Source organism: Ylistrum balloti, unplaced genomic scaffold, assembly GCF_031769215.1.
Source record: "Ylistrum balloti isolate Yb309-2 unplaced genomic scaffold, AGI_CSIRO_Ybal_v1 Utg369772, whole genome shotgun sequence".
Classification (NCBI taxonomy): domain Eukaryota; kingdom Metazoa; phylum Mollusca; class Bivalvia; order Pectinida; family Pectinidae; genus Ylistrum; species Ylistrum balloti.
In genome coordinates, this window is record NW_026781965.1 from 3,161,790 (window position 1) to 3,183,230 (window position 21,441).

Here is a 21,441-nt window from a genome sequence, read left to right on the forward strand (position 1 = left end):
ATGCAAACCTGTAGAAAGAATTAATGACACAGACACGAAAATATAACAATGGTAAATTATATACAGGAACGATAAATACAGGTGTTATAATGATATCTAATAGAGAAAGGTAAAGGAAAGGTTTTACAAATGTAGATGCTGTAAAGAGTAATACAGATATAGGGGAGATAAATACAGATATAGGGAAGATAAACACAGATATAGGGGAGATAAATATAGATATAGGGGAGATAAATACAGATATAGGGAAGATAAACACAGATATAGGGAAGATAAACACAGATATAGGGAAGATAAACACAGATATAGGGAAGATAAGGGAAGATAAACACAGATATAGGGAAGATAAACACAGATATAGGGAAGATAAATACAGATATAGAAAGGATAAATACGATATAGTGAAAATAAATATAGATAAAGGGAAGATAAATACAGATATAGGGAAGATAAATACAGATAAAGGGAAGATAAATACAGATATAGGGAAGATAAATACAGATAATGGGAAGATAAATACAGATATAGGGAAGATAAATACAGATATAGGAAAGGTAAATACAGGTATAGGGAAGATAAATACAGATATAGGGAAGGTAAATACAGGTATAGGGAAGATAAATACAGATATAGTGAAAATAAATATAGATATAGGGAAGATAAATACAGATATAGGGAAGATAAATACAGATAAAGGGAAGATAAATACAGATATAGGAAAGGTAAATACAGGTATAGGGAAGATAAATATAGATATAGGGAAGATAAATACAGATAAAGGGAAGATAAATACAGATATAGAAAGGATAAATACAGATATAGTGAAAATAAATACAGATGTTGTAAAGAGGTAAGATAAATACAGTTGTCATACAGAGGTAAGATAAATACAGATGTTATAAAGAGGTAAGATAAATACAGATGTTATAAAAGGTAAGATAAATACAGATGTTATAAAGAGGTAAGATAAATACAGATGTTGTAAAGAGGTAAGATAAATACAGATGTTTTAAAGAGGTAAGAAAAATACGGATGTCATAAAGAGGTAAGATAAATACAGATGTTATAAAGAGGTAAGATAAATACAGATGTTATAAAGAGGTAAGATAAATACAGATGTTGTAAAGAGGTAAGATAAATACAGATGTTATAAAGAGGTAAGATAAATGCAGATGTTGTAAAGAGGTAGAAACAGATGTTATAAAGAGGTAAGAAAAACACGGATGTTATAAAGAGGTAAGATAAATACAGATGTTATAAAGAAAGAAGATAGATACGGAATTTACAACGAGGTGTTATAAAGATGTAAAATAAATACGGATTTTGTAAAGAGGTAGGATAAACACAACTGTAGAGAAGATAAATACAAGTTTTATAAAGATGGAAGATAAATACAGATATAGGCAAGATAAATACAGATATAGGAAAGATAAATACAGATGTTTTAAAGGGTTAAGATAAATAAATATGTTTTAAAGAGATGAAACCTAAGAGGTAAGATAATACAGATGTTATAAAGAGGTAAGATAAATACAGATGTTATAAAGAGGTAAGATAAATACAGATGGTGTAAAGAGGTAAAATAAATACAGATGTTATAAAGAGGTAAGATAAATACAGAGGTTATAAAGAGGTAAGATAAATACAGATGTTATAAAGAGGTAAGATAAATACAGATGTTATAAAGAGGTAAGATAAATACAGATGTTATAAAGAGGTAAGATAAATACAGATGTTGTAAAGAGGTAAGATAAATACAGATGTTATAAAGAGGTAAGATAAATACAGTTGTCATAAAGAGGTAAGATAAATACGGATGTCATAAAGAGGTAAGATAGATACAGATGTCATAAAGAGGTAAGATAAATACAGATGTTATAAAGTGGTAAGATAAATACAGATGATGTTTAAAGAGATGAAACAGATATTATTATTGGTGACATAACTACAGATGTTATAATGACGTTAGATAAGTACAGATATCATACAGAGGAAAGGTAAATACCGATATTTTAAAGAGAGAACATAAATACAGGGTTTTTATAGAGAAAAGATCAAGTATAAACAGGTAAATAGAGCTGTTATTAAGAAGTAAGATAAATACAGATGTTATATAGAAGTAGATACTTAGCGAGAACATTTACAGATCAGACAAATGGTGACAATCGGCCACCCCTTTTTAAAAATCGCTGATGCACTCACGCCCCCTCTCTCAATCGAAATTCATACATTGGTAGCATCTATCTAGGACGTCCGAAAAAACAGCTCTGAAATGACTCGTTGTAATCCTATTTGTAACTGTCCATCCGTCATTATATATCGGATTTACAGTCCGCTTGCCTTTGTGTAGTAGGAACGATTTACCTTAATGCTCTGGAGAGGTTTCTTTCTGTACTGGGGAGTAGATTCTGTTGAATTATACATATTCGCGAGCCCATACAGAAAGGGCAATATTATTTGTAGACGATGAATGGAGATCTTCAGCTTCTTTGTTTGAATTCATCTAGATGTATTTTTGAAACTCGAATTTAGAATATGCATATTTTTACCTTAACGATGCTGGAAGTCCGTTCATGATAAACTGGACCATGGATTCGTCGGACCTACGTCAGAGATCTACAAGTCGTCACGAAGGGTATACTCTTATCAGATGGTCAGTGGTGTTGTTCTACCTAAATTATCATCCTCTTTTCTTTCTATTGATCATGACCTCAAGCACCTATTCTGCGATCAGGGTTGTCAGAATACATCGATATTTACTTCTCCAAATACAAATCCGGTGTTTTTCTGACGAGAATTCCCTACAGAAGGTCATAGAGGAAGAATCGTTTTGCGAGTGAGAACAAATATATATATATAGTATATAATGTAGCCTATTGACCGCCAAACCTTTATATCTGTGGTGAACTAACCTTTCAACAGTCTGTGCTATTTATACTCAATCATATTTTATTAATGAGACGAGATAAGGTTCTTGTAGAAAGATGTTTTGATTTCCCATTTATTGGTCGATGTTTGACTCCGAGTTACTAGTCTGGGGTCTGGATGTAATAATATTGTTATCTTTCCTCTTGTTTCGTAATGGTTTTGGGTTCTCCTATTTTGTTTGTTTTTTTTTCTATTTGCTGGGGTTAGACTGGAGTTTTATCTTTGTGTGTTGACAAGGTAGATCTAGTACAACTTTGTACTTGATCGAGATAAAATCATTTTTATATAGAAATAAAAAAAAAATGCTGATAACGTTAACGTTTTAGAGTATTGCAGTAATGCTGTATCGTAAGATGAAACTAGATATACTGACACAAAGTAAACATGAAATGGAATCAATTTAAGATGTACATATATTTAGTATTTTATAGTACACTCCAAAATACACGTGTTATAAATAAAAGTGAATGCTTTGGAATTCTAATTACAATAGGTAAATATTATAAAATTGATAACAGATATCATGGCATTCTATATGTTATACTAAATCTATTGCCGATCAAATTACTGACCTCATAATATCACGTGTTTGAAAACTAATGTTATATTGTACATTTATCATTAAAAAAACTGCAGCATGATATTCATTTCTAAGTAAAATTTTAAGATAGAGAAATATGGTCAAGGGAAAGGATTTTTAAGACATTATTGGTAATTTTCAGCTGGGCATGCAATCGTTTGCTTTCAGTGTTGCTAAATACCATCAAGTCCCTATGTATTTTGAATCATTAGGATTTACCAAGGATTTTAACCGGTTACTGACAGAATATGCATGTATCCGTAATAATAGTAGGCTACCCGGCTAAATCTGTTAAACTTACAACAAACTTAAGAGTTTTACTTTATCGATAGTAAAACCTTGCCAACAAGTACAAGACCTCTTTGTATATACCGAACACGTTTTACTGCGCTTTATTCACGCCGGTTTTGTCCGCTATATAGTGTTACCTATGTCATCAAGATTATCATAGATTCACTATTAATATGAAGTGTGTGTGCACTGTTTACTGTTGTTGAGAGATCCAACTTTCTTTCATAGGCCACTGTTGCGTGTGTCTGACAGATATATATAATGAAGTGTTCTGAAACAGACTTTTAACTGACTGAATAATTCTGAAAACCCCATAGATAGAACAAACGACAAACTCCTTTCACAAAATAATTACCTCTTATATATACACGGACGGGCCATAGTTATTTGAGCTCATTTTCTTCGGGAGGAAAGATCGTTTGAAGGTAGGACTGGCTAGTGACCGAAGATGATTGAGTCCCGTCCAGGATAATATGTTGAATCCATAATGTATATACCCCGCGGTGTTCCGGTCCTAGGACATGGCAACGAGGTAGGACGATGCTGGAAATGTGGTGTACACAGGTATTTGAGATTTATGTTGACCGGAAGGAAGGGGTTGATATCCTTCAGTGGTAGATTGTGACAAAGTATTTTTTTTATGGAAGGAGTTCATGAATTTCTATATCATAACATTTTCTCCTTTATTGTTTCGATTTCATCTGTGCTGGATTAATATTGATATTACTTTATTTTAGCAAGGTATATCAACATAGGCTAAACATATACACGTCTTAGTTCACAAAGGTTATTTTTGTCTCATTGATTTCCGCTTATTATCTTGTCGATATACTATATTGAAATAGCCAGCAGGTATTACTATTGATTATTCTAAAGTGTAAATAAAACATACACATGTATGTGGTAACATTCCATAAATCATTTCATTAGACCTCTCATAAAGGCCCTGATTATTTATATACTATATTTCTTTCTAAAATATTCAAATTTATTTTTAAAAAATGGACTGCTTCTTCAATATTATAATTTTGTTAGGCCGTTCTTTTTACCCCAATTATCACATAACATGCAAGTCTTCAGTTTATTTTACTTTTTTTCTTCAGTTGTTCCTTTGAAGTTTGCCGAAACGACCTAATAATTAATGATTTTCTTAGAACACTTAGAGATCTGTCGTTAACGAGAGCAGTAATGGTGATGTAGATTTGTATATTATAAAGGTTACTGGCTGGAGTATTGGTATAATTCCAAGGTTTTACTTTAGTTATTAGACTATATGTTATATCTAACTCTGAATGTGCATCATTTAATTGTTCACTTGTTTCCTCACTCGGTAAGGTGAGAGTTCTCGAAACAGACCTATGACAAGTGCCAAGTGTATTGTATTGAGGTATATATTGTCCGAAGTGGTAATAAGATCAAAGGACTTTTCGGCAGTAGTATTATCTTATATACACTAAGGTGTAGAATATTGCGACGAGATGACGATAAGATTACATTGAAAACAGGTCGAATCGGCAATTTTCCGTACGTACGTTAGGAGGTAACAACATAGTGTCTCTTGAAGATTGACTTATCTATTCTTTATTTAAAACCTTTTTTTGCGAGAATCTTTCTATGCTATCCCGTGTCCCTGTTTAGTACCAGTGACCACTGACAACATACACGACAGGGACAAAGACAAGCATACACAAAATATCACACAGACACTTGTCTTTATTGCATCAAAGAGCAATCCAAAATCCTCAGTAAACCCAAAAATATATAACAACCCCTGTGGAATGAAGCTTGTACCATTACACAACGCATCTAACATAGGTGGAAGCTAAGTGCAAGAAAGATTCACCTGGAGTTGATTGAAATGTCATAGATTAAACAGAAGAATGAAGAAATGTAACCAAGAACATTGGACAGAATTCTGTAATTCACTGTGTTATAAAACAGACGTAGAAACTGTATGGAGCAAAATTAAGGCTATATAACACATATGTGGACATTTTAGGAAAATGCAAATACCCTTCACACTGGTCATTTGTCTGACGAAGGTGACAGTGTAGTCATGGAGGGTCACACGTGTTTTTCTTACTTGTTGTGATATAACAGCATGTATTCAAGGTGAGAGTAGATATCGTTAACAACAAGGTGTTTTGAATCTCATGCAACTGGGCCACTCTATCAATAAGCATAGTTTTATTTCGTTATTACTTCCTCTTAATAAAAAGTTACTTTTATCCTAGTAGTTAATTTCAATGAGAGACTGACTTATAAGTTACAATACATCAACATGTAAATAAATCTCAGAGTTGACAAGTTTCGAGGTGGAAGATGTTTTACCAAATAGTGACAGCAAATCAGTGAGCTAGTTAGATATTAAGCCATTCCTTTGTACAATATGATTGTATACTAATCTCATGTTTTATGTTATAGTTGTGTATAAATACACTAGATTAAAGGTTTTACATAATTCTATGATGATGGTTTAGGTTTTGTCACGAATAAGAGGTATAGAAAGAGTCTTACGATATAATTGTTGAAATTTGTGAGTGTGGATATGTCATATATACATCTGGTCAAATACTATATATTTTCTTAATTCTTGATATGGTAGGTGAGAGTGGACTACAAGATACCGCATGAGTTTTAGAGCATATACTGTCATTTGTTTATCTGTCTTTATTGATCTATTTGGGAATATCCTTTAAGTGTTCGTCATCTTTTGTTACAGTTATCGTTACCTACAATCTATAATTACTAGATTTTCTTGTATATAATTGGTAAAATGTTTCCAAAGAGAAGCATTCCGTATACAAAATGTACAACTTACTCTGTTTACAGAACAATCTGTGATCTGTCATTTATCTTGAAATCTTGGTATTCATTAAGATACGACTGTTTGTTTTTGTTGTGTTTTATATATATATATATATTTCGTTCACTTACTTTACCATCTTTTAGCTTGTCTTATATTACATTAGTACGTTTCCCAACATCCACCTTGTGCCAGACTATTGGATAATGTCCTTCAGGTCACATTTCATTATTTGTGATGTTTTTCATTACTCTTTCCTGTGAGGTGATGAAGACTTTTCCCTTTCATTACTCTTTCCGGTAAGGTGATGAAGACTTTTCCCTTTTCATTACTCTTTCCGGTAAGGTGATGAAGACTTTTCCCTTTTCATTGCTCTTTCCGGTAAGGTGATGGAGACTTTTCCCTTTCATTACTCTTTCCGGTAAGGTGATGAAGACTTTTCCCTTTCATTACTCTTTCCGGTAAGGTGATGAAGACTTTTCCCTTTTCATTGCTCTTTCCGGTAAGGTGATGGAGACTTTTCCCTTTCATTACTCTTTCCGGTAAGGTGATGAAGACTTTTCCCTTTCATTACTCTTTCCGGTAAGGTGATGAAGACTTTTCCCTTTTCATTGCTCTTTCCGATAAGGTGATGAAGACTTTTCCCTTTCATTACTCTTTCCGGTAAGGTGATGGGGACTTTTCCCTTTTCATTGCTCTTTCCGGTAAGGTGATGAAGACTTTCCCCTTTCACTACTCTTTCCGGTAAGGTGATGAAGACTTTTCCCTTTCATTACTCTTTCCGGTAAGGTGATGAAGACTTTTCCCTTTCATTACTCTTTCCGATTAGGTGATGAAGACTTTTCCCTTTCATTGCTCTTTCCGATAAGGTGATGGAGACTTTACCCTTTCATTACTCTTTCCGGTAAGGTGATGGAGACTTTACCCTTCATTACTCTTTCCGGTAAGGTGATAAAGACTTTTCCCTTTTCATTGCTCTTTCCGATAAGGTGATGGAGACTTTACCCTTCATTACTCTTTCCGGTAAGGTGATGAAGACTTTTCCCTTTTCATTGCTCTTTCCGATAAGGTGATGGAGACTTTACCCTTCATTACTCTTTCCGGTAAGGTGATGGAGACTTTACCCTTTTCATTGCTCTTTCCGGTAAGGTGATGAAGACTTTTCCCTTTTCATTGCTCTTTCCGATAAGGTGATGGAGACTTTACCCTTCATTACTCTTTCCGGTAAGGTGATGAAGACTTTTCCCTTTTCATTGCTCTTTCCGATAAGGTGATGGAGACTTTACCCTTCATTACTCTTTCCGGTAAGGTGATGGAGACTTTACCCTTTTCATTGCTCTTTCCGATAAGGTGATGAAGACTTTTCCCTTTTCATTACTCTTTCCGGTAAGGTGATGGAGACTTTTCCCTTTCATTACTCTTTCCGGTAAGGTGGTGAAGACTTTTCCCTTTTCATTACTCTTTCCGGTAAGGTGATGAAGACTTTTCCCTTTTCATTGCTCTTTCCGGTAAGGTGATGGAGACTTTCCCCTTTCACTACTCTTTTCGGTAAGGTGATGGGGCTTCCCCTTTCGTTACTTTCATTACATTCCTTTCCGCAAAGACAAATATATTGGTGATGCTGGATCGGTGATAAATGTGAATTTCGGAAATACTTTATAATTTTTTGTCACATCTTGAAATTCGGTTAGCGATACCTATCTGTTGTGACGTTATTTTCAGATGAAATGTTTTCAATAAATATATACCTGTCATGGTATGGTATAAACACCATCACAGTAGACATTGTAACTTAACCCGCTTTAGATAATTCCCAGAGAAGATTACGGGGATTAATGAGGAGTTGACCTAGTCCCATTGTACACGGGGTAATTGTTACTGTATAGATCATATTAAATAAAAATGTGCATTTTGCAACACGGACTCTTATGTCGACGAACTTGTCCTGTGAAATGATTAATTAGCTGTGCCAATCCCACCACTGGAAATATATGTTTACAGCGTGTGGTCATGAACGTCTTATAAAACATTGACATTAATGGACTCTAATTGTGTGACAGATTTATTCAAGGAATTATTCTGAGGGCAGAACATTTCTTATCGCGGACTTCCTTTGTATTCCTACGATTCAAAGGCATTGGTCCGTCCCAATGTATTGCATACGTACTATCTAGTGAGGCGTTCCGTGTAACGGTGACCCGTAGTACAGGTGTGTACAGGTATCCATGTGTAGCCATCAAGAAAACACTAGCTCTCTACAGCCGTCTAGAACGTTCGCATCTTAACACTCACGTGCGGGTGGAATATTAAATTTCTGAACTTGATTTACTTTCACTTAATCAGTGAACGATCGGATCAGGATTAATTAGTTCATAATAACAGGTCTGGAGCCCCTGCACGGTGATATACGAGTTTATCGTGTGAGTATACCTGGGACTACCTGTCAGGTGTAAATATTACCTGGGAAGAATTCCTCAATACAGACACTTGTGGTGTATTTGTTTTATATCGAACAGCCATAAAATCAGATACATTGAGCATTTTGGAGGAACTGTGTGTGGTTTGCCTGGTGTTGGATAGTGTTATCCGCATAGTAAACAGTCACCTTGCCGACTGTTTACTTGCCTGCGTGTGAGACAAGGTAATCGCTATATAACGTGTACACATATATATACGCCCTTAGATATTGATACATATAGTAAGTCAAGTGTTTCACCTTCTATTTCAACATATACATAATTAATTTTTCTCGACAAATTGAGTGGGTGCAGTTTTATCAAATATCGATCGCCCACCTTTAACAAGTCACTAGAATCAATAAAGATTTGTCGTGAACTAAATTGGTTAGTAACACACCGGTTGATGTTCTAACTACATCTTACACTCAGTAAGGCACAGACAACTACTGATTGTAAATGTCGGATATGTAGCAGATTCTTTGAATGTGAGTTGGAAGGTATGTATTACTGTATTTCAATGCGAAGCCTTCGGCAAACTACAGGGAATGTTTATGGTAATTGCGTTATGAATATGTGTACTATAGGACTCTAATGCAAAGGTCGATATGTTGAATATCTGTATAGAACGTTTTCTATACAGGAATCACCCTGTCTATCTTATAGTATATTCGGTATAACACAAGCAGGTATCGGATAATTTAACACAGAAAGTACTATCATAAAAACTTTAAACCCCGTAAAATACTGTCACACATTGTATATATAAAAATGTACAAGCCCATTCATCTTACCTTAATCCATCTTTGTCAAAGTCACACTTCTGGTGATGTACAGAATGTTTGGTACCATTATAATTGTCAAAGTCACACTTCTGGTGATGTACAGAAATGCTTGGTACCATTATAATTGTTGAAGTCACACTTCTGGTGATGTACAGGAATGCTTGGTACCATTATAATTGTCAAAGTCACACTTCTGGTGATGTACAGAAATGCTTGGTACCATTATAATTGTTGAAGTCACACTTCTGGTGATGTACAGGAATGCTTGGTACCATTATAATTGTCAAAGTCACACTTCTGGTGATGTACAGAAATGCTTGGTACCATTATAATTGTTGAAGTCACACTTCTGGTGATGTACAGGAATGCTTGGTACCATTATAATTGTTGAAGTCACATTTCTGGTGATGCACAGAATGTTTGGTACCATTATGATTGTTGAAGTCACATTTCTGGTGATGTACAGGAATGCTTGGTACCATTATAATTGTTGAAGTCACACTTCTGGTGATGTACAGAAATGTTTGGTACCATTATAATTGTTGAAGTCACACTTCTGGTGATGTACAGAAATGTTTGGTACCATTATAATTGTTGAAGTCACATTTGTGGTGAGTACAGAAATGCTTGGTGTCGTTATAATTGTTGAAGTCACATTTCTGGTGATGTACAGAAATGTTTGGTACCATTATAATTTTTGAAGTCACATTTGTGGTGAGTACAGAAATGCTTGGTGTCGTTATAATTGTTGAAGTCACATTTCTGGTGATGCACAGAATGTTTGGTACCATTATAATTGTTGAAGTCACATTTGTGGTGAGTACAGAAATGCTTGGTGTCGTTATAATTGTTGAAGTCACATTTGTGGTGAGTACAGAAATGCTTGGTGTCGTTATAATTGTTGAAGTCACACTTCTGGTGATGTAAGAAATGCTCGTTATGATTTTGGCTTCTCTGTGTATAACATTATGGGGGTAATCTGGGGGAAAACAGCCAGTCAGAGTTTGTGAAGTATTTTCTGTTGAATTCATAATGTCATACTGTAGTGGTAAATTAGTCATTACGCAGGAAAGATTTCCAAAGGAGACTATGTCTTGGCATTCAAACAGAGAACATTCATATAAAAGTATATACCCAAATGATCCCAGCAAGTTTTTAACCAACATTTATAAACTGTTTATTGGTGTGTGAGGCTTCTATAATAATGTCGTATTATACCAACAACGACGAAATTTGCCTGTTCTATAAAGGACCCTTGTCTTTCTGTGGGGATGTTTCATTCAAGGAACGATAGGCAGATATGTATATGTTGTTATACATGGTGCTGTAACGAGAACCTTGGGAAATTTATGTGGAATAGATTGCTACATATTGATGTCGAGTTCTATTGGCTACTCTGTAAGACTCGTACAACAGACAGAGGGAATAAGCAAAATTCATATTAATGATATACCAATAGTTTGCCAAATATCAAGACGTTTTATGAAATGATTGATATTTCACAAGCGGCATTCACGTGTTGCGGTACAAAGTCGTGTTATGACATTGTGTCAGAATGTAAAATGATAAGCGTTGTGTGTTCGACCAATAATATCACGTCATATTACACAGAACCGTTTTGTTCTATTGTCAATTATAACGATTACTAAAAGGTCAATACCTATATCTGTGTGCTATTTACATCCATTATCTGGAAAACAGTTGTGTCAATACAGCTGGAGTGCCGCACCGTTTCTCCTAACATCGATACTCTTTATAAAGTTATCACAACACGCGTTCAAAATGATGTTGTGAATTTTGAACCTGATTTGAATTTTTTTTAAATCATAGATATTAATATCAAGTTATTCTAGTGGTTGTTCTTTTGACCTACCTCTATATTGTCACATTTAGGTAGCAGTATGTCAGAGCTAGCTTGATATAACCTATTGTTTTATCAGTTCTGTGAGGCAGTGTTGTATTTCGGTTAAGGATTTTAAACTCCTAAGCAAAGCAGTTCGTTCAGGATGTCAGTGATAAATAGGATCTCAGACGGGTCTACTTTAATATGTCTTTTTTATTTTATTTTGTCGAGTCACAGGCGGTGTTAAATTTAAAATTCGTTGCGAGTTGAGAACATCTCTATAAAAGGAAACAAATGTAAGATTCTGTTAATATGTTTATCATTTCGCTTAGATAATTTTACAAACGTTAATGAAAACTGCATTTTATCACTTGAGTACTCAGTTATCAGTGTAATAACGCCTATCACATATTACGCATTTTTGTTATTTCACATGTGTAATATGACGTAGTAGAACCGCGGATTGCGGAAGATTCCAGTTGTTTCCTTTGTAATGTCATAAATCCATGACGTCACATGCATTGTTGTGTCACAAAAGAAAACTAGTCAGAATATTCCAAATACGAATTTGGTATCAACCTTTCAAAATCGAGTTTTCACAAATGTTCACAAAAGTAGTTTACTTATACGATAAAAAATATTCGCTTTTGTAACATTCCCCCCTTTATTAGATTGATACAAAATCTAAACTGGCGATATTCTCACAACATCTCCAATGTGACGTCACAATGCATATGACACCACGAAGTGATGATGTCACAATGAAAAAGGGTGGAACCTTCAGCCGATCGCTAATTCATATGATACATGTGAAATAAGAAATATTTATAGAATTTATTCCACTGGTAGCTGGGTATTTATGTAATACAAAGAAATTAATTTCATTTCTGACGATTTACACGAAATAGATGTTGTATCAATTAATGAAGAAATGATATCAGATTTAGTTTGATAATTTTGATAAATGTTCCGCAATCTTATATTTAGATAAGTATCAGAAAAGTTACTGTTGAATGACACGGTATAAATATGTCGGTAACATGTTTAAATCCCAGTATGAATGGTCATTGTTTTCGATGTTGACATGTTTGACCGTAAAATCTATATTTTGTGACGTGAGTTAGGATCCAATCATGTCATTGTACCAGACATCATGATACATTTACGTATTTACAAAAGCTGAAGCAAAGTATCCCGTCTAGATCACTCCTCTCCGCGCGGTCTTGTACATCTCAGTGTAACATACCTTTGTCAGTAATTTTGAGGTAAGGAAAATAGCTTATTGTGTTTAAATGGCAAGCAGTCGCTGATTTATAAACATGTGACAAATAGGAAATGTTGATCTGTGATTTTTCTGACATATAGGGATTTTTTTTAAAAATTGTGAAGCTGATAATACATTTGTAAAGTTCTGATGTCAGAAATACATTGATTTTTTAATATGAATTAATAGAGTGTAAAACAAATAGAATATGGTGTTATATCAATAATTATGTACGCCGAGAACATTCATAGTGTGAAACTCTTCATCTTGAATTTAACATTCAGCACATTTAAAATACTCTGTTTGTCTTCTGGAGTCTTTATTTTTTATTTCCAAAAGTGAAATACAAATACACAACTGGTGCAGACAAGGGTGTACAAAATCGATAACTTATATAAAATAGACAGGGTTAACTTCAAAAATGCATTTCTTTTTTGTTCAGTAATTGTGAAAAAATCGCAACTTGTACATACACACACACGCACACACACAAGGAATTGGAAGTAAATAATTATTGTCAATTGTTCGGTATCAAATTTCAGGCCTATTTTTTATTTTGATAGATATATCCTATAGTACTGAGGAATGTCAGTGATAGTCAGATACCACCGTATATCTGGAGTAAGTTAGGATAACATCTTCAGACCAATGTCAAATGCTTGTTGCAACATTTGGGAACTACCATGATAACAGAGTTTGTGACAATATTATCGATGTATTGATCGTCACGTCTCATAAAGTTCTCAACTCACAACAAAACAAATATCTCTAAATAACACAAAGTCCTTTTAACAAAGAAACCCAAACACAAGGTGCCCGGTCAGTGTGAAATTAGTGACAGTGTTGTCATTGTGATAGTAGTAACTACACAGACATCTTAAGATACCTGTCCATTGTATGTTTTGTTGTAGTAATCACCTCTCGATTTAGTAGAGTTGTATTATACATGTGGTAACTTTGTGTCACAGAATTATTGTAGGTGGATTCGTATGTCAAGTTTTACCTTAACATTATCTTGTTAAAGTAATACTGGATGAAATAATAAGAGAATAACGGTATGCCTGATTCTGTAACGATATATTCACATATAGACAACAGGGATATGTTATAGATATGAACTTTGCCCCCAGAATTATAGGCGCAAGTTTTTGATTGTTTGTACACTTCTGTCAAACAAGTACTGGGGTGTAGTTCTGAACAACGTCACCGACAGTCGTTGTGTTTTAATATAAAACGTTGATAGACCTTCAAGTGGTTCTAAAATCTTGCTATATAATGTATGTTTATATACATAGTCTGATGTTCAAATATTGACAGAGCTCTCCAACATCAGAGTACAGATAATAAGTAAAAAATCTCTTTAACATGTATTGGTGTTTATATGTTGGAACAATGTCGTCAACGTATTGTCATATTGCGGTGTTGATTGCATCTTCTTTTAATACTATCACCAAATTACACAACTTAATCAACTGACATAAAAACTTTTTCAACTTTGACCCTTCATCGGAAGTCGATTGAGTCTGACTTGCCGTCTCGCTACTATTCTAACAATATTTGTTGTACGTGGACATAGTTAAATTTCTATTGGTGCAGATCTTAAAATGAGTAATATACGTTATATGTCATAGATAATGTATACAACATTCCGTTTTGATAAACTTTCATATTCAGTCTATTCAATATTTCAAGGAGCAACTATAAAGATGACGACATAGTTGTGAAATTGTATTTGTTTTATTTTAAAATTGCCACCCATATTCATCACAAGTAAAATTATTTTATGTTTTGTATTTTCAGGACCCGGAGACCGGCTGGTGTCGGAACCTAAATTGTCTACTTTCAATCTCGAGTGAACAATCAACATGGCGTAGTCAAGAAAACACAACGTACTCCAGCAAGATGGCGTCGGAAATGGCGTCGAGGACGCCGATGTAATGGAACAGTCTGTTGTTGTAAGCAGGTCACATATCGTACGCCAGGGTACGTTTGACACAGACTCGTCTAAAACCCTTCGCTCCAAAAGTGGGGCTATAAAGAAGGGTTCGATTTCTCTTCCGGTAATAGATGATAAATCTATTGGAATATCACAAGTAGAATATAAAGGAGAATCTGTTGAGTTAGTGAAAAAGCGAAAAAAGACTTCCGAGAAGTCAAATGTAAAGACAAGAGATCCCCATCAAGGTGAATATAAAAGGGAGATAAATTCGCCTCGTGGGACGATTGGCAAATCCAAAGTCCGGGAACAGACAAAGCACGAAAACGAGCACCAGAGTGTTGATGACAACATTACACACACCGAAAATAGAGAGAAACAATTAAAGACATCTTCAAAAAAGTCATTAAAACAATCTAACTCTGTTACAGCTGAAGTTAGTGATACAGCAGAAAGAGAGAAATATAAGAAACCTCAAAACAAAAATGTTCAAAACAACGATAAAAGTAGCGATATAGAGCGAAGCAGTGTTGTGTCTAAACCAAATTCTAAAGTAAAAGAGCCGGTAGAGAATCACAGCACAGGTGAACAAAACGGACAATCGCCCCACTTTAAACGCGATTCTGCTATACCAGACAAAAGTCGAACATCAAGAAATATTGTGTCTTTAGACAAAAATAATCCTGTGGAAAATGGTGACTCTAAAAGGAAAAGTAAATCTGATAAAAGATCCAACACGTCACCACAAACAGAAGAAACCAACATCAGGATAATTGGACATATAGAAGCTCAGAAGGACAGCCGATCATCGGAAAGTAAGAAAGGACTTACAACAGCGTCTCCGAAAGAGGTCGTTCAGAACGATAGATCTCCTGTGAAATCAGAAAAAGGTGATACCAAGGACCCCCTAAAAGGAAGTAAAAATCAATCTAAAGACTTTACGAAAAGTCCCGTCGAAGGAACTAAGTATATTGACAGTAACTCACACGAAAGTGCTGACATAAAGGTGAACTACCGAGAAAACAAGACTGGTCTCCAGGAATCGGAGGATAGTTTTTCGAAACGGCAAAACGTCAAACCAACGAAAAAACGTTTTACCAAAGCTTCGGACGTAGTCGAGGATACAGCAGTGACGCACGCGAGAATTGGGGAATCCCCACAACCAAATACCGATAAAAACCAAACTAACAATCTGGATCCTTCAGTAGCATTAGGCGGGGTCGTGAACAAACCACCCCAAAGTACATCATTAGAGACAAGACGTGGAGATACTACCGTCAGTAGAAACAAAGATTCTATTGATGATAGTGTCCGGACTGATTCATATACTCATATTTCAGAAAGAAGGCCTGTTGAACCAGTCACACATCAATCGAAAAATTTAGAATCTTCCTCAAAAATGGAGCCGGACGATTCCGGTTCAGAAGGTGTAAAAGAATCATATGATTCTGTTTACGCTGAAAGAAAAACTCTGCTAGAGGCTGAAGTCACATACAAGAAGAGAATAACACAGCTTGAAAATGAAATGAACCAGTTCGTTAAGAATATCGAGGATTTACGAGCCGAAAATAAGACTATTAGAACAACCATGGAACATATGGAAGAGGATAAGAAGAAAAGTGGGAGTCATCAAAGTAAAAACACCGTGGTCATCGTCGCAGATGAGGACACGACTAACAAGTCGCCAAGTCTTCAAAGTAAAGACTTCGATGCGGAAAATTACGACTTGAAACGACAGATCAAGTATCTGAAGAAAGAAAATAAAACATTAGATGACAAAGTTCACGAGTTAAATAAAACGACTGAAGAACTGAAAACAGACAATCAAAAACTCGACGATGAAATCACAGTGTTGCGCAATAGACTTCGTGATTTAGAAAGACCCTCTGGTGAACGGAAGGAGAAGAGTAATGTTAGTTCCAGTGAATCTCTGAGGGCAGAAATCAGTGTTCTTAAAGCAGCAGAGGAACGTCGAAAGAAGGAAACAGAACAATTACTATCAGATAAAAACAAACTTGAATACGAATTGGAAAAATTCAAGGATGCTGCGAAAGAGGATGCTGAAGTTTCCACAGATGGCGCAACGACAGCAAGGGATAAGATGGAATTAAAATCCCATGTAGTGAGCTTACAAACAGACAATCAAAATTTGAATGAGGAAAATATGAAACTAAAAGCCGAATGTCTTGATCAGGTTAAAAAGATACATGAACTGGAAAAGGCAGAAAAGACTGAAGTAGAGAAATGGAAAAATGAAAACGAAGAGCTAAAGAGGGAAATAAAAAAGTTTCAGGAAAAAAAGGGAGGCGTTCCTGGTGGAAACACCGAAAAATTACAAGCGGAAAATAAAGCTCTCTCAGAGGCTTTGTCCCAGAAGAAGATGGAATTGGATGAGCTGATGCATGCTCTCAACGGAGATAGAATCGAAGATGAGGTGCAAAAGGTCAAGGCTGAAAAAGAACAGTTACAGAAAGAACTTGAGGAAAGTCAACGGAAAGTGGAAATTTCCGAAAAGGTAGTAAAAGAGCTAGAAGAGATTAAAACCGAAAAAGTAAGTTTGCAACAAAAGCTGGAAATCAGTGAAAAGAAAATAGTGGAAAGCAATGATAGGAATGATGAGATTAATGAATTAAAATCAGAAAAGGAAAAATTACAAAAACAGCTAGATGAAAACGAAAAACGTGTTTTAGAATCTGCAGAATCCATGGTGACAATTCATGAACTGAAATCTGACAAAGAAAAGTTACAAAAGCAGTTGGAAGAATGTAAAAGACGAGAAACAAACATGGAGAAATCCCTTACAGAGGTGAAAATTCAAAAGGACGCATTAGAAACAGAAAAGAAACACGTCAAAGAAGAATTAGCGGAAACTGTGAAAACAAACAAGAATTTGAACGTAGAAATAGATAAATTAAAATCATCGCAGGATGAAATGTCTCGCGCTTTGGACGATGAAAAGTCCAAAATGACGTTACTAGGGGAAAAAGAATGGGAACTAGATGAGTTAAGGAAAAAATGTGACCTACAAGAAAAGGAATTGATGAGAACAAAAGAACAACATCGTCTTGAAGTTGACAAAATGAGTGATGAAAAAAGGAAGGAGGAGAGTAAGCTACGAAAAGAATTGGAAAATGTCACGGAAAGAAAAAATGAAATTATTGAAAAACTTACCAAAAAGATGTTATCGATGGAATCTACGAAAAATATGGAAATCAAAAAATTAAAAGAACAAATAGATGCATTAGTAGTTGACGGAGAAATTGTAGAAAAGGCAAAAGCAACGGAAAGAGAAAATAAAGAGTTAAAACAAGAACTGAAGACAGTGCACAATAAATATTCGGAGGTAGTTACAGACTTGGAGCAGAAGAAAAACACGGAAGAACGAGCATTTGAAATGAGCATGCGCGTGGAACAGATGAGCGTGAAAATGAAACTCATGGAAAAAGATGAACGTGAATGGAGAGTGAAAAAGGAGCGATTTGATGAAATCGAAGCCAGCAATAAAAGACTGACAGAAGAAAGTATTGCGATGAAAAAAATGTTGGAAGAGAAGGGAAAAGGACCTGATGACATTTCTTATCGGATAGAGTTCCTCGAACGACGGCAGACTGACTCTGACACGCGTGTGAAACAGCTGGAAGGCTGGGTCGGAGATCTGTATATAGACACAGAACGTAGTGAAAAGGGACGGAACAAATACAAAAACAAACAAAATTCAAAAACTGTGCAAGGCCTACAGGTTCAAAATCCCTCGAAATTGTCTACTCAGAACATAAAGGCGAGAAGTTTAGACGATGTTGAGGTAAATGTTGATGATAAAACGACGGAATCATCAACTCCAACCTTACCATCCATATACGCAAATAGCACTGGACAAATGACGTACAGACGGGCAGGGTACAGTCAGATTCACAAGGCACGCTTACAGAACGCTGTGAAAAAACGTAGATAGATCTGCCTCTACACATACTTGCCAAAAGTCTTACAAAATGTCTGTGATATACTATAATACATGTATATAGCATCATACTTGAAGAAGTGTAAATAGTGAGGAAGTGTACAGAGTGAAAGCGAGAATGAGCTGATGCTGATTGTATTTGCTGCTGAAAATAATAAAGTAGTTCTATTATGAAAAAAATGTTTTGAAATCAGTACCACCAATTGTGTTATAGTAGTTAAATATAAAACCACAAAATCGAGATAAATATGAATCAATTCCTTATTACCATGGACTCTGATATGCAAACATAAATATGGAAAAAATAAAGCTGGGAAACGGATATCAAAACTGCATAAAATAATGCCGATGTATTCAAATTTAGTATTCACTCATGGTACGGGGCAGGATTTCATACATTTATCGGTCTGTATTAAAAAGATATTACCTGTACCGATAATATACAGTTAGTGCTTACTTGAATCTATCAGTTGATCATAAACAAAAAAACTTTGACAAGTGCCGTATCTAAAATGGCGTTGGTTTGCCGTTTGTGCATTAAGACGAGACTCTATTGAAACCTAAGTGGTAATTTTTGTTGTAAATTCCTAAAAAAAGCTGAAAGATTCGGGTGCTTCAGATTATGACGGAACGTCACGATTATTTCCGTTTAACTAGACGGTAAACCCTTGAAGTTTCAGTGCATTTTGCATTATTCAGAGTAGTAACTTTGAAAGCATGAACATTTATAGAAATATTGATTTTTCCATAATGATGAAGATTGGTATACGCAGAATTAACGTTGGGTTCAAAATTTGTCGAAAGGTCAAATATGATTTTTTAATTCATTTTTGGTCACATCAATCTGGAATCAGGCCCTACCATTTCCATTAAATTCGTATAAAATGCATGATATCAAGCTTCATGTTTCATCATAAAAACATGTTCAAAGGAATTGTACTTCATACCATCATAAATGTTCGAAAGATGGCTTTCAGTCTCAGAGCAATTATGTTACAACACATTTCAATATATCTAAAAATAGGTAAATAGAAGCGATGAATATCCGACTACAGAAACACTGTATATACTCTACTGTGATAGCATATCTGAAGACTGCTTTCATTTAATATTTCATTTAAACATTTAACATGTGAAAACAGAACATCATTACAACAAGGAAATCAACCTGATAAAACGGTATATATAGCTATTAGATATTAATGATGCATAAAAATCTCCTGTTAAAACAAATGCTGTGTCTTTATGTTCCGTACTTGTGTGAAGCTGTGTTTGTGGACAAAAAACATAGCTGTCCTTTCTTCATTTTCACATACAGATCATTACTCAGTGACATCAGACTTCTCTTTAGATCCGTGTCTGATATTTACCTACAGTTCTGACTTCTCTTTAGATCCGTGTCTGATATTTACCTACAGTTCTGACTTCTCTTTAGACCCGTGTCTGATATTTACCTACAGTTCTGACTTCTCTTTAGATCCGTGTCTGATATTTACCTACAGTTCTGACTTCTCTTCAGATCCGTGTCTGATATTTACCTACAGTTCTGACTTCTCTTCAGATCCGTGTCTGATATTTACCTACAGTTCTGACTTCTCTTCAGATCCGTGTCTGATATTTACCTACAGTTCTGACTTCTCTTTAGATCCGTGTCTGATATTTACCTACAGTTCTGACTTCTCTTCAGATCCGTGTCTGATATTTACCTACAGTTCTGACTTCTCTTCAGATCCGTGTCTGATATTTACCTACAGTTCTGACTTCTCTTCAGATCCGTGTCTGATATTTACCTACAGTTCTGACTTCTCTTTAGATCCGTGTCTGATATTTACCTACAGTTCTGACTTCTCTTCAGATCCGTGTCTGATATTTACCTACAGTTCTGACTTCTCTTTAGATCCGTGTCTGATATTTACCTACAGTTCTGACTTCTCTTCAGATCCGTGTCTGATATTTACCTACAGTTCTGACTTCTCTTCAGATCCGTGTCTGATATTTACCTACAGTTCTGACTTCTCTTCAGATCCGTGTCTGATATTTACCTACAGTTCTGACTTCTCTTTAGATCCGTGTCTGATATTTACCTACAGTTCTGACTTCTCTTCAGATCTGTGTCTGATATTTACCTACAGTAACAATCATGGGTCTCCACAGTATTTCTGACTTCTCTTCAGATCCGTGTCTGATATTTACCTACAGTAACAATCATGGGTCTCCAGAGTATTTCTGACTTCTCTTTAGACCCGTGTCTGATATTTACCTACAGTAACAATCATGGGTCTCCACAGTATTTCTGACTTCTCTTTCGCTCATGATGTTTTTTCTTTAGTTACAATCATGGGTATCCAGAGGTATATTTTAAAACATTCTCTTCTTTTGAAAAAAATATTTTGTCCACACTGTTTATAACCCTATTCCAATGAACCCTTTCAGATTCAGTTTTCTGTTCCTTTGGTAAAACACTACAGCTATGGCTTAAGGCAGAAATCTGAACGGTGAAATATTACAGCTATGGCTTAAGGCAGAAATCTGAACGGTGAAATATTACAGCTATGGCTTACGGTATAGAAATCTGGACGGTGAAACACTACAGA

General features: G+C 35.1%; 2 protein-coding genes across 2 annotated transcripts; both read left to right on the top strand.

Moving 5' to 3' along the window:
* The first annotated feature begins 14,890 nt into the window (after window positions 1-14,890).
* LOC132543995 (uncharacterized) lies at window positions 14,891-16,274 on the top strand. The gene is made up of 2 exons (XM_060207553.1): window positions 14,891-16,165; window positions 16,230-16,274. The coding sequence occupies exons 1-2, from the start codon at window positions 14,891-14,893 to the stop codon at window positions 16,272-16,274; spliced, it is 1,320 nt and encodes a 439-aa protein (XP_060063536.1).
* Window positions 16,275-16,279: 5 nt separating this feature from the next.
* On the top strand, window positions 16,280-18,841 carry LOC132543911 (rootletin-like). Its single transcript, XM_060207461.1, has one exon. It carries the CDS (start codon window positions 16,289-16,291, stop codon window positions 18,839-18,841), a length of 2,553 nt encoding a protein of 850 aa, XP_060063444.1. The 5' UTR covers window positions 16,280-16,288.
* Window positions 18,842-21,441: the final 2,600 nt, after the last annotated feature.

Coding starts and splice junctions, on each gene's coding strand:
- LOC132543911 (XM_060207461.1), top strand. CDS start 16,289: ATGGAGCCGGACGATTCCGGTTCAGAAGGTGTAAAAGAATCATATGAT.
- LOC132543995 (XM_060207553.1), top strand. CDS start 14,891: ATGGAACAGTCTGTTGTTGTAAGCAGGTCACATATCGTACGCCAGGGT. Junction 16,166..16,229: donor CAAGACGTGGAGATACTACC/GTCAGTAGAAAC, acceptor CTCATATTTCAG/AAAGAAGGCCTGTTGAACCA.